Source organism: Eptatretus burgeri, chromosome 7 (assembly GCF_056783735.1).
Source record: "Eptatretus burgeri isolate ZD-2024b chromosome 7, Ebu_testis_v1, whole genome shotgun sequence".
Lineage (NCBI taxonomy): Eukaryota > Metazoa > Chordata > Myxini > Myxiniformes > Myxinidae > Eptatretus > Eptatretus burgeri.
In genome coordinates this window covers 72,032,035-72,046,218 of record NC_140967.1, presented here as the reverse complement: position 1 = coordinate 72,046,218, position 14,184 = coordinate 72,032,035, and the positions used below count along the sequence as shown (strand labels likewise).

The 14,184-nt window shown below is 42.4% G+C and overlaps 1 protein-coding gene across 4 annotated transcripts in view; it reads right to left on the bottom strand.

The window, feature by feature from the left end:
• The window catches only part of SLC7A5 (solute carrier family 7 member 5), a 96,014-nt gene that overhangs the window by 34,619 nt on the left and 47,211 nt on the right, over positions 1-14,184 (bottom strand). For all 4 annotated transcript variants that reach the window (XM_085889012.1, XM_085889011.1, XM_085889014.1 and 1 more), the window contains exons 5-6: positions 13,859-13,903; positions 11,387-11,510 (exon numbers count right to left, since the gene is read on the bottom strand). In XM_085889012.1, coding sequence (XP_085745138.1) covers positions 11,387-11,510; positions 13,859-13,903 — 169 coding nt within the window. The remainder of the gene's footprint in view (positions 1-11,386; positions 11,511-13,858; positions 13,904-14,184) is intronic.

The window sequence follows — 14,184 nt, the reverse complement described above, 5'->3', positions numbered from 1 at the left end:
ATACATGGACTGTTTCTGTTGAAAGGGCTGCATGGTCCATGGATCACGTTGCATTTCACCAGTTCGTGCAGTTGAAGTTCCGAATCCGGACATGGTATTTCCGCAGATATGACTTGATCAATATCGTCGGGTCTGATTTTGCTTCCTGGGGACAGCCAGAGTAGTATGTGCACATGAGGAAGCCCTCTTTTCTGGAATTCGATAGAATACAGCCATGCCAGCAAGTCACCAAAAGCTCCATTCTTCAACAGATCCATCAGTTTCTTCAATTTCAAATGATAAAAACACGACAGACGATATCTGGCCGGTCTGATGTTGTTTGTTTCGGTAGAAGATTTTCTGTAATTTCCAACCATTTCGGATTAGTAGTAGAGGTTATGAACAGATCTGGTCTGCCATACTTCCGCATGTATGCGATGGCATCTTGGGTGTGCTCGTGCATATAGCGAGGATCGCCCGTGAATGTAGATGGTAACACGATCCTTTGCCCCACGTTCCGCAGATCACAGTCGTTATTAAATATAGTGTCTGAAGTTTTGGTAGCTGTCCGCTCTTAGAGCTTTCTGTTCCTGTCTGAGAAAATGTAATCGGTCTGTTTCTATCTTCCAGTACATGTCAACTAAAAATTGCTGGAACAGTCTGTGGCACAGTAACAAATGATTAGTCTGTCGACACATGATTATGGTGTGCGTAAAACTGCATTTGCGTTATTTTGCGTGCAGTGGCTGACTGCAAGTATACGCTCCATCCATCTGTGCCATAAGGAAACAGGATTGGGTACTGCAGAGTGTCGTACGCATGGTGTAATTCTGATATATGCTGTAATACTCCATCACGTTGGTGTAACACTATCTCTGATCGCAGTTGGTTCGCTCGGCATTAGTATGCCTCCTTCATCACCGGATGGTGCGTTGTAATGGCGAGGATGTTGTGTGGCCGGCTGCTTGTTTTCGTGGATGACAACTCTAAGATCTTCTCTTCTGTCTTGGTTCATGCTCTCAACAGCCGTTTTCAGGTTTCTGACGTATTTGTTGTTCTCCTGCAATAACTCTGAGCTTCGTTACGATGTGTGGTTTCATACCAGTACCGATGGCCAAACGTGCTTCGTGTTCAGCTCGTCTGCTGTCAATGAAATAAATTTGCAGAAACTGTCGAGGCGTATTGTCTTGCGGATGGAGACTTCCAATTTTGTGACACACTTGACCTTGAACAGTAAAATTGGGATCCCATCCATGAATCTGTCATCTCGTGCAGCCAAAGCTCATCATTTGAAATGTGCTATTATAAAGACGTACATTCTGAAGTAAATGGTCGGAATCATTATTTGTTCCATTGAGCAGCGACGGCAGATATTGAGGTGGCGTTGGGAATAAATCCAATTGGATTTTTCCACTTGCACAGCAAAATCCTGGTGGCTCGCCAGCAAATTTTTTTGCCTCACAGTAGTTACATGCTATTTCCATTTCTCCAATATCTGTTTCAAGGAAGAACACATTTTCATCATTCGTGTAGGCTCGTGGGACTGCTGGCAGCTGCAGCTGTCATCTTGCGTTCCTTTGAGCAAGGACTTCTGGTAATCGCTGGGAAATTCTTCTTCGTTTCGGTGTTCTCGGCATGTTACCACCTGGAAACATATAAAAGTGATTAGTAATGTGCGTTTCAATCAACGGATTTTAGTTCTTGGAATATATAGCCCCCCAGATTATTTTGGGTGCATGGCCTTTTCATGCACGTGTATGCCTGAATGATGGAGAATTACCAGTGCTGCAGTGGGATTTCCCAGTACTGCAGTGGAATTTCCAAGTACATACTGCAGTGGGAATTCCAAGTACTGCAACAGGAGTACCAAGTGCTGCAGTTGAATTTCCAAGTGCTGCAGTGGGATTGCAAAGTGGGATTGCAAAGTACTGCAGTGGGTCTTCCAAGTACTGAAGTGGGGTTTCCAAGTAAATAAAAGTGACTGACCAGAATGTAGTAAGATCTTGCAAGCTCAAACTGATTTTCAGGTACAATCTCACTTGATGGTCAGCTAAAAAGGAGAGTGAATAACTTTACTTTTATTTTACTTTATTTTGAGCAGGAAGACTCCACCAAACAGGGTGGGTAGCTGTACAATTTTTGCTCAGTAGTGACTGATGACTGAGTTGTGAGTCAGTGGATAAAGAAAAAAAATCTTTGCTTGACAATTTGAGGATGGTAGTATAATTTGAGTCAATTAGACAATTTGAAGTTGATTACGGGCCGAGAGTGTTTGGATCAGAAAAGTATGCTGGTAAGCAAACCACCTGCATCTTTCATTCTACTTTTCAAATGCAAACCTACCAAATACAACACTGTCTTTTTGCACTGTTGACTGTTCAAATCAAGAGCAAACCTAACCTGCATCTTTTTTGCACTGTTCAAATGTTATGCAAATCTGCATCTTTGTTTCACTGTTTAAATGTTTTGCACTGTTGAACAGTAGCTTGCTGGCTTTAAGGATAAGGCTTAAAGGAAGGCAAGCTAGATCGCAATCTTTTTTTAGTTTTGGCTTTTTTCTTCTGTTGTCTACAAATAAGGGTGTGTAGGGGATGGTTATGAAGTGCAAGTCAGGAAAGGATAAAAAAAATACTCACCTGAATGAATGCGAGGAAACCTCATTGCTCATTCCATCGATAAAAGAAACATTTTTCCGTCAATAATCACAATTTTCAATGAACGTGGTAAGCGGTTTTACTTTCTTATTCAATGAAAGTGGTAACGGTTTTACTTCCTTCTTAAGAGCATTGGGTGTGTCCTGCCCATTTTCACCCCCAAAATTCACAATAGATAATAGTTCGTTCATAACGAAAAGTACATCTAGCCACCTTCCCGATAGTAAATTAAATACCTGCCAATTTTCAGGAAGATACGATTTGATTTGACGTCGCAAAACGGGAACAAAATTTGGAGTCTCTCTCTTATTGTATAAAAAGATATGACACTATTTCACTCCAGCATAGAAAAAAATGAGAGAGAGAGATAGAGATAGAGATAGAGATCTCCATTTTCGGGTTTGAGAAAATGGAATGAAGTCCTCCCAGGACTCAAAGTATCCACCTTCGCTTCGGTAAGGGATCACAGTTTATGGACCAAGCTGTTCAACTTTGTTGTTCGTAGAGTTTTGTTCTGAGATCTCTTTTCAGGATAGTCACCGAACCCCGGATTGCTTCCAGTTGTCGTTCGTTTGTGGTAATATTCCCGTGGATGTTTTTTTTAAATCTCAGTGAGGTTCTTCTTCATTATTCCTGTTGCTCCAATCATCACTGGTACAATTTTGATACTCGATATCATTTTTGATGTGCTGGTATTTGGTCGTTTTCTTGATTTCTGTATTATTTAAGCCAACATCGTTGGGCACTGATATCTCAGTCAGCAATGCTGTTCCTTTCCTTTTTGTTCCAGAGAATGATGTCCAGTCGCAAGGCTTTGTTTTCTATGTTCACGCTCAATGGGATCATCAGGTCGTATGTGAGCGTGATGTCCTTATTTTCAATGATTACCTTTGGTTTGTGTTTCTATGAGTTTACTGAAACTGGGATGTTGAAATTTTTGAAGATATGCCAATGAATCACTTTGCATCCTTTGCTGTGCCGTGATGTGTATAGTTGTTCTGATAATCGTTTTTTGCATCTCGAAAGCAGGTGACTAGAACTTTGTTTTTGTCTTGGAGAACCTACACTTGCCTGTGGCTCAGTCCCATCATCTTTTTTAATCCATTGGTGGAGTCTCCTTGATCTTGGGCATTTATTATTATTCGTTCTCCATCACAGTTGAGCTGACCTCTTAGTTAGCCATTCCAATTAGCCTTCTTTGTCGATCCCAATTCGGTCCAATTATTTTTTTGCATTTTCCTGCTCTTTTGTCGTTCTCCCAGTTGTTGGTGTATATTTGTTGATATTTCTTTTTTTGTCTTTTTTTTTTTGCAATTGTTGGGGCTGTATTTGTTGCAGTTTCATTTTCCTGTGCGGTATCTTCTATTCACACCTGTTTTTGGAAATTTGCAAGGTGAGGTAGGGATACTTTTCAGATTTGTGGTGTTCTTGTCAGTTTACAAATTGAATTTGATATTCTGTTGAGCATTTCACATACTCAGTCCTACACTTGTCACTGTGCATCTAGTTAAGTTCCATCAGGCCGCTCCCTCCCTCTCCTCTCGGTAGGTATTTTCTCAGGATGCACTGGTTTTTGTTGAACAATTTGTGGATGGTAAGAAGTTTTCTTGTTTTTATGTCTAACATAATTTCTGATTCGGGCCAGTTTATTATTCCACAGCTGAATTGGAACACTGGTACTGCAAATTGGTTTATGGCTTTGATTTTGTTTTTTGGGGAGAGAGATACGTTTTCAGGATCAGCTTTGGTCTACATAGGTATTCTTTGGCAATTGTTTTGCGCATTTATTTGTGACAAATTTGGTGACCCTCTTCGACTCCAAGGCTTCATTGATGCTTCATTGTCTAGCTCATGCATTGCTGTATCTTGTTCGATTTTTATGTTGTGTGTTTTTGTTGGTTTACCTTCTACAAACGTGTACTTGGCACACTTATCCAGTCCAAATTCCCTTTGAATGTCGTCAGAGAACGGTTTTACGAGTTTTAGCTGTTCTGGCAATTTTTCGTCATTTGGTGTGAAGAGCTTTAAATCATCCATGTATCGGTGTGTCACCTTTCCTGTTTCTTTGGATGCTCTTCAGTTGGTTGTGAGGGTGTATCAGTTTCCTCGTTTGTTGATGAGGTTACTCAGTGGGTCCAGAGCCAGACAAAAGAAGAGGGGAGAAAGACTGTCTTTCTGGAAGATTCCACACCATATCTTTTCATCTGATATTTCGATATTTCCTTTTGAGTGCTGTAACATCAATGTATGCCTGGTCTTGACTTGATGGTTAGGGTGGTGGGCTTGGGATCCTCGGATCCTGAGTTCAAATCCCACTTGGCTGTTGAATTAATAGCAGGTGGGGTTAACTCGGCTTGTCATCCTTCCGAGGTCGGCAAAATGAGTGCCAGCTTGCTGGTATACTGTGTCGGAGTGGCGACCCATCCAGTATTGTGCCCAATAGCCAAGGAGACTGCTTTGGCAGCACCAACGCTCTGCACAGAGTATGGTCCCAATGAATGGATTGATGGATGGAACATCAATGTGGTATTCCAGAGCTCCATTGCTTGCTAAATCAGTTTGATTATTTGTGGATTGATTTTGTATATTTGTGTGCATTTTATCATCCACAAATGTGGGACACTGTTGAAAACTTTCTTCCAGTCTTTCCAGGAAGTGGACAATTTGGTTCTTCACATTTTGCAATTTTCAAGTAATTGTTCAGTAGTAGGTGGTCAATTGTTCCACAACAGCCTAACCTCTCTTGCATCTCTTTTGTTCTTCCTCCAAGCCTCCTTGTTGTGCTCGGTGATGGTACATCATTTTTATAATGATTCCTGTTAGAAGTTTTATGTTGTTGGCAGGCATGTTATTGGCTGGTATTTGTGAGGAAGTTGGGTTTCTTCCAATTTTGGGATGAGAAATGCGTTTCCTTCTTCAAGCCATTCATCCACTGCCTTTTCCTCAAGAATAAATTCATTGAATGTCCTGACGTAATGATTGTGGAGCATAAAGTTGTTTTTGCCAGAAGTTTGGAATTCCATCTGAGCCTGGGCTTTTAAAGTTTGGCATGTTTTAAAGTTGTTTTCTAAATTTTTTTCCCCATCTAATCACTGGGGGAATTTCCTCTAGATGTTTCTTCTTCTTTTCCAAGTCAGGGATCCATTCTGATTCCTTGTGATGTTCCTTTCAATCTTCAAAAATTCCTTTCCAGAATTTTTCTTGCTTTTATTTTTCAGGGGGAGTTGATACATTCTGCTTTTGTTTCCCTCATTTGCGGTAGAATCTCTTTGGGTTACTCTCAAACATGTGGTTTCGTTTTCTCCTATTGTTTGCTCCCTCATACGGTAGTTTTTGGAGTTTTTTTTAACCTTCCTTGCTGTCATTTCTATTTTGAGTTTGTTTTCAGCACCCAAGCACTCGAGGTCTTTGTCTTCGATTTTCTATTTGTTTTTACTCTTTGGACTCTTTTTTTGTTTTTAGTTTTGGCCTTCTGATTTCTTTCCTGAATTGTTGTATCTGACCTACTTCCTACCTCAGTTGCTCTCTTTGCATCTCTAATCTCTGTTTCCATGGTGGGATTTGGCTTCCATTTGTAAAGCCTGTTTTTTTTCCTCTTCTTGTGTTGTTTACCTGTTATTTTTTTCTTGAATGAATAGTGCTGCTGCAAAACACATGCTATTGATTTCTATAAAAGGTGGATGATGTTGAAATCATTTTTGTCATTGAATGGTTGGTCCACCTCACAAATATTATTGTCTGTGTTGTTTTCAATGCGATGGAGTTTTGGACTCTCTCTTAGTTTTATCTCTTCTATTTTGTTGGCCAACTTCTTCCAACCTATGCTGCTCTCATTTTCACCCTCCTCCCCCTCATTCTGTTGCTCTCCCTTGTCTTTCTACCATCATCCACATTTTACACTCTTTTCCCCTTCCTCTGTGCCTGAATTACCTGGTCCTAGTCTCTGAATTGGTTTTGTCTCCCTTTCATAGGGACACCACCTTTCTTTGCCACATTTGGACCGGTTATATGTCGGGGTTGGGCTCCCAGTCTCATTGCACAGCCAGAACTTCCTCTCGTGCCATCTCGGCCAAATCCCTGCCATCCCTTTTTTCATCTTCAAACGATGACGGAGCTCCCCTCGCTGTAATCTCTCTTACCATTTGTTGCCTTGCCCTGGATGCAATTTCTTCTATTCTGTCTTTATCTAGCTATCTTTTAATTGTTGAACAAACCTTCTCAAATTTATCAAAGGGGACTCTCTCCACCTAGTAGCCAATTTCATTTTTGCAGTTGGTTCCTGAACCTCTCACCCTTACTTTTCCTCCCCCATGTCTCGTGTATGGAATACATTTTACATTGGAGGATGATCTCCTTCTCAACACTCCAGGTTTCCGTTTGTAGTTTTCGCGTCTGGAGTGTTGTCTTGGATGGAGAGACAGTTTATACCCTTACGACTTCTTCCTTTGGTGTATAATCATGTCTCTTTGCAAGGTGACGTTTCTCCTCGCTCGAGATGGTGCAGTCATTTTTTACAGCACACTTTCCCGCTGCTTGGAGTGGCTGCACAGCCATCGGGTTTCCCCTAAAGGAGAATCTTTCTTCGAGAAATTTTCAACATCGGTATTGCAGCACTCTGAGGTTCAGAGACCAGATGGTGGCGAGATCATGGCGGGCGGTTACACCTACTCTTGGTCTGGTCGCTCTGATGGTCACGATGCCCAAGAAGTTGCTGCAGCTGTGTTCAATAAGCTGATTCCAATGATAATTGAGGTGACACCGGTCAATGAGCGTATTATGAAACTGAGGATTCGTCACTCCTTGGACGTCATTTCACTGGTCTCTGTATATGCTCCGACTGAGGCGAGTGATCTCACCATGAAGGACGCATTCTATGCCACGCTCGAGTCAGTGGTTGATCAGTGCCCCAGGCGAGATAGTATTCTAGTCTTGGGGGATTTCAATGCCCACTGGCACTGATGGGGATGGTTATGAGACATGTGTTTGTCCCCATGGGTCTGGAACAGTGAACCAGAAAAGCACCAAGTTCCTTGGCTTTGCAAGAAGTTGTGGACTTAGGGTGGCTAGTTCATTACATGGTTTCAGCATCCACAGGCTCATCGCTGGACCTGGCAAAGAAGATTGACCATGTGCTCATTGATGGTCGTTGGAGGATGATCCAAAACTGCAGGGTCTACCAGAGTGCTCAGTTCCTCAATACTGACCAGAGGCTTGTTCTCGCAACACTGAAGTTTCAGCTTAGATCTGGGAGAATGGTACCATCCCAGCCGAGGCTGGATGTCGCCAAGCTCAAGGATGAGAAGATAGTTGAGGAGTTTGTGAACAGGCTGAGTGGGGATTTGGAGGGTCTGGGTGTTCTGAGGAATCCTTAAGAGTTGTGGAGTGCGTTCAAGACCACCATCCTGGATGTTGCCGGTGGATGTCTTGGAACTCACTGAGGGGCGAAGAAGAATTTTATCTCTCAAGGGATACTGAATGCCATTGACCAGAGTCGCAGGGCCAGGCTTGATGGCAGACCTGAGTTGTTCAGGGAGTTGAGGCATAAAACTGTACGTGCGCTAATGGTAGACAAGGAGGCCTATGCACGAGGAATCTGAGAGGGGGTAGAACATCACCTGTGGTCAAGTGATTCTCATCCTGCTTACAGGGGAATTTACACGTGTTCCTCCAACTCCATCCCTTGGTGTACTGCAGTTAGAGCAGAGGGTGGTGGGCTCTTGACAGAGGAGTCTGAAGTGAAGGCCCACTGGGTGGGGTTACTTTGATCGGCTGTACCAGGCTGATCCACCAGCTGTTGAGTTGGATGTGAGGGGTGTGACTGTCCCTATTGCTGATCTTCCAATCACTTGTGGTCCACCTTTATTTGTGGAAACACAGGCTGCGGTGAAACGGTTGAAATGGGATAAAGCTACTGGAATTTGTGGAATCCATGCTGAACTTCTCAAGGCTGGGGGAAATGCAGTACTCACATCGTTGCATGCAATTCTATGTTCTACCTGGAACACAGGAGTCATCCCAACTGACTGGAAGAGGGGCTTTGTTGTCCCTCTCTGGAAAGGGAAGGGTGATCGCCAAGACTGCAACAACTACCGAGGGGTGATGCTGCTCTCAGTGCCAGGCAAGGTCTTTGCTTAGATAATACTTAATGGGGTTCACCACCATCTGCTTGAGCACCAGCGCCCAGAGCAGTTCGGCTTTGCACCAAATCGGTAAACGATTGACCCTATCCTTGCTCTTTGGTTCCTCACCCAACGCAGACAAGAGGTTTGGCAGATGCTGCCTTCAGCCTATGTTCATCTCTGCAAAGCGTTCGATTCAGTCAATCGGGATGCCCTCTGGAGGATTCTTGGTCTTCTTGGGGTGCCACCAAGACTGATCAATCTGTCTGAACGATACCCCGGGACTGAGAGTGCTGTGAGATGTGGTGATACCATCTCTGAATTATTTCCAGTTGTTACTGGAGTCCGTCAGAGGTGTGTAGTGGCCTCCACACATTTCAGCCCTTGTATGGACTGGATTCTGGGGATGATGTCAGAGAGATCAAGCTGCAGTGCATCTTTTGGGAATGTCAAGATCTTTGACCTTGTTTTTGCAGATGATGCAGTCATCTTTGCGGCAACTGGATGTGCTTTTGGTTCTGAATGAGGAGTCAGAGCCGCTGGAATTATGGGTTTCCTGGGTCAAAACTATGATCAAGGCTTTCAATGACATATGGGATGCAGCTATGTTGTCTGTGCCCATTTGTGATGAGGATGTTGAGGTCACAGAGAGATTCACTCACCTTGGCAGTGATATTCATATCTCCGCTAGCTGTGAGCCAAAGGTCAATAGACGTCTGGGTCAGGCCTGGTAAGTCATGGATTCATTGTATAATGGGGTGTGGCACTGTCGGTCCCTGTGCGGGAGGACGAAAGTCAAAGTCTTCAGTACCTTGGTGCTTCCAGGCTTGGTGCTCTACGGATGTGACTTGGACTCTGACCAGGGATCTGAGACGGAGACTTAATTCCTTTGGTACGCGGTCTCTTCAGAGAATCCTTGGCTATCGCTGGTCAGATTTTGTGTCCAATGAGCGGTTGCTCAGAGAGACTCAAATGAGATTTGTTATCTGCATAGTCCGTGAGCGTCAGCTGCGGCTCTTTGGACATATGGCTCGCTTTCCTGATGCCGATCCTGCTCACCAGATTCTCTCAGCGAGGGCGCCTCGTGAGTGGAGGAGGCCAATGGACCGACCATGTGCCTCTTGGTTGCAGCAGGTTAATCAGCATCTCAAGGAGATGGGGATGGGCTCCGCATCTGCCTAGGGGATGGCCAGACGGTAGCCCCTTGACTACTGGTGGAAAGTGGATACTGCTCCAGTGTATGCTCCCATACCTGGCCTGACCTCCCATTTTTGAGGTCTTTCAACCAGCATGAGAATAAAAAGCTTCCTTTTTCATATCGTCGTATTTTTACCACGGACTTTTGCTCATAAAAAAATAAAAATAGCTCCGCAAAGCGGGCGTAACCCCTCAGCCCCTTGACGCAAACCAATTTCAAGATGGTGGCCATATTGAAAATCACAGCACGCCCATTTTCAAAAGGAGCCTTTCTCTACTCAACCCCAACACACCCAGCAAAAATGGATTTAATCGGACAAGGCGTTCTCCTCGAAATTGACGGAAACCAATTTCAAGATGGCTGCCGTGGCGACCACAGTGAAAATCGCAGCATGCCCATTTTGGAAAGGAACCTTCTTCTACTCAACCCCATTATACCTCGCCAGAATAAAATCAATGTGTGAAGCCATTCTCAAGTTATTGTCCAGAAACCAAATTCAAGATGGCTGCTCTAGCCGCCATATTGGATATCGGATTGCGCTGACTATCGAAAGGAACCTTCCTCTAACCACCCCAATTATATCATACAAAAATGAAATCAATATGTCAAGCCGTTCTCAAGTGATTGTCCGGAAACCAAATTCAAGATGGCTGCCCTAGCCGCCATATTGGATAACGCATCGCACTGATTATCGAAAGGAACCTTCCTCTACCCAGCCCCAACACACATTGCTAAAATGGATTTAATCGGACAAGGCGTTCTCCTCAAAATCGACGGAAACCAATTTCAATATGGCTGCCATGGAGGCCACATTGAAAATCGCAGCGTGCCCATTTTCGAAAGGAACCTTCCTCGACTCAACCCCAACATACCCTGCAAAAATGGATTTAATCGGACAAGGCCTTCTCCTCGAAATTGACGGAAACCAAAAGTTGACAGACGCCCGGACACCCGCCGGACAACGCCGATGACGACAATACCCCTTATCCAATTCAGGCTGAGGGGTAAAAAGCAAAATACAACCTCATTGATGTTTAAAATATATATATATATATATATATATATATATATATATATATATATATATATATATATATCTGTATATGTATATGTAATATATATATATATATATATATATATATATATATATATATATATATATATATATATATATATATATATATATATATATATATATATATATATATATATATATTACACAATTTGATATGAGAAAAAAAAGGAAGCAAAATGAGATAAAAATTCCAGTTGATAATTCCAGTTTTGAGATGACAAGTAAGAAAGATCCAGCATGACAATAAGTAGAGTAAACATATGGAAGCCTTCAGTTTAAAACCCCTTTCAACGACATTCCACCTCTTCCACAATGAAGCAAATTAATCGTCAGACCTTGCCTTCCCTTCCTTGTCACTCACCACAGCGACAGCCTCAGAGTGGATCATGGTGGTCGGTGAGAGTGTGGTGAAATACGCAAGGTTGGTGAGCACGTACACGATGGTAACAATAGGCAGCGAAATGATGATTGCTCGCGGGAGGTTTCTACAAGAAAGAAGTGGCAATGTATTAAAGTGCTTCTTCTGGTGGTACAGAAATAAATGCAAGAAATTTTTATTACTTTCTTTGAAATCTGGCAATCAAAATCACAAAAAGGGTGATTTATAGTAAAACACATTCTCAAATAAATCAAAATATTTGAAGTCTGTGTGTCTGTGTGTCTGTCTCTCTGCCTGTCTGCTGGCAAAAGCAACACAGAGAACATTTGGAAAACTTTCCAAGGACACCACGAGATTACCATGCAGAAATTCAAGCCGTGGTGTGATCTATATTAATCACTTGCATATCAAGGTCACAGCAACACAGAATTGCTGAGATATTAAACGATTTAACATGATTGCAAGCAAATTGGGCCACAATGAATTTTCAAAAACATGGACCAAGCTATCATTTAGTGTCAACAAAATCTCTCAAACAAATGACGGAGAAATGCCAAACGTCTCGAGAAAGGAGATGAGGGAGTCTTCAGGCATGGTCCCTTCGAACCAAGAGTGGTTATGGTTAGCACACGTGTTGACATTTACTCATGCACAGTGCTCTACACAGAGCGTCAGTTCTTCCAAAGCAATTTCTTGGCTCGGTGTTACAATCTTGGAAGGATCGCCACTCCGATGTCGGATACTCAACTGAGAGAGCAGGAATTCGTAATTTGTTCAGGGGTGTCGACTATTAGTGGAGTGCCCGGACCCTCATTCATTTCAAGTTGATGCAAAAGTTGACTTTTCGGTGTTGCCTTGTAGGTTGTCTAGAGAACAATTTTGGTCTGAGTGGACAATAACCAACCACCATGAGGGGCAATGGCAAGCATGGGGGAAACCCGACCTCCCCCCACCCCATTCCCAGGCGGATAGGTAAAATATTGAAACTGTTGTAAATTCTGAACCAATGATCCGACTTGAACATAGAGGTCTCTAAAGATTTGGGATGATTAGTAGCAACTTTTATATTCCAGGTATATTGACATGAGAAGCCATCATTTTGATGGCATCGGCGTAAAAACATGTCATACGAGACACTTTTCAGCGATCACTTGGACGTGATCGAATACAGAAACTTTTTATTTGTCGTTAAATGGAAGAACAAGTGTTGCGTTGGGTTATGAATTGTGTCCTGAACAATAAAACAATCGATTTCCACCGGTGGTGAACAGCTGCTTGAACAGTATTATGCAATCCAAAAACGACTGAAAAATATATTAAAATGGACCATATATTTGTTGGAATTGGAAACTTCTAACACCTTATCTCGTGCATTTACACAGACGTGTGCATTTCAAGTTAGCCTTCTTGCACTTGCACGACAGACTTTTGCACAAGTGCACTTCACATTGAGTTTGAAGACGTCCTTTGCAAGGGGCAGCATGGTCCAAATGCGAACCACCTTACCGTCCTCCATCCATCCATCCATCCATGATTCCTTGGGTTCTCGACAGGCAGCAATGGCTCGTGGGATGTCCGAATCAAGTTGAACCAACTCACCAGGCAGCACAGTTTATGTTTTATATCCCACCGATAGGTTGGATCTGAACCAAAATCAAAGCAGCTTGTTCTCGTCACCTAACCAGCTCATCCACCTCGTTTTGTCACATCTCATCCCAAACTTTTTGAAATATCATGCTACATATCGTTTTTGGCCCCATCTCCCAATGGTGAAGAATCATTTATAAAATTTAAAAATTCTCGCAATCGGATCAGGATTCGGATCTTCACCAAATTCGAATCAATTTGTCCTTGTCACACACCCAACCTGTCCACAAAGTTTCGCCCGAATCCGTCCATAACTTTTTTGAGATATCCTGCACACAAACAATCAAACAAGATGTCGTGCAAAGCATGATACTTGTGAAATCCTTAAAACAAAGTTGACCATAAAAAAAAAGAGTTGGTGGTTGAATTCAGTGACCGGATATCCAAATCTTGTTCAAATTTCCAGTCAATCCGATGAAAATTGAGAATTTTAGAAATTGCACCTTGGCTGTTGACCTCTGGCCTGTATTGATCTTTTCATATCAAAATCAATTGGCTTCGAGCTTATGACCAACTACCATTTCATGAAGATCGGTTAAAAATTGTGACCTGAAAGCAAAGAGACAGAATCACTGACCAGACAAACCAATAACAATGTACTTGCGAATCTACGATTTCACAAGTTACAGACAAACAAACATACGGGTGAAAACAACCCTCATCCATCGCAGATAGCAAAGGAAATAAACCTTCATAACCATGCAACATAATACAAAAAAATAATAAAAAATAATAATAATAATAATATTTTCTCAACCAGCCGACAAGATAATGCTTAAAACGAGAAAATGAGTAGTACCAACTTACTTGAATGGCTCGATCATCTCCTCAGTCACAAAATTCAGGTAATTCCTTGAAGATATCAAAATAGTAAATTAACAAACATTCATAACCATGTAACAATGTGTGCATAATAATTTAAACACCCAAAAGCAATGAACTGTACACATGCTGTATTAACTCCGCTGATTGTTCAGTTTCTTTGGAGGTACATGAGCAATTTTATTTTTAATTTCCAGCTCGGGATTATATTCCTATTCACAATGGAACAACAAAGCTCGACTTCAACCCATAAACAAGATGACCCAACAACAGAGCAACTCGTCAAAGAACATAACAGAAACCCTTTACTA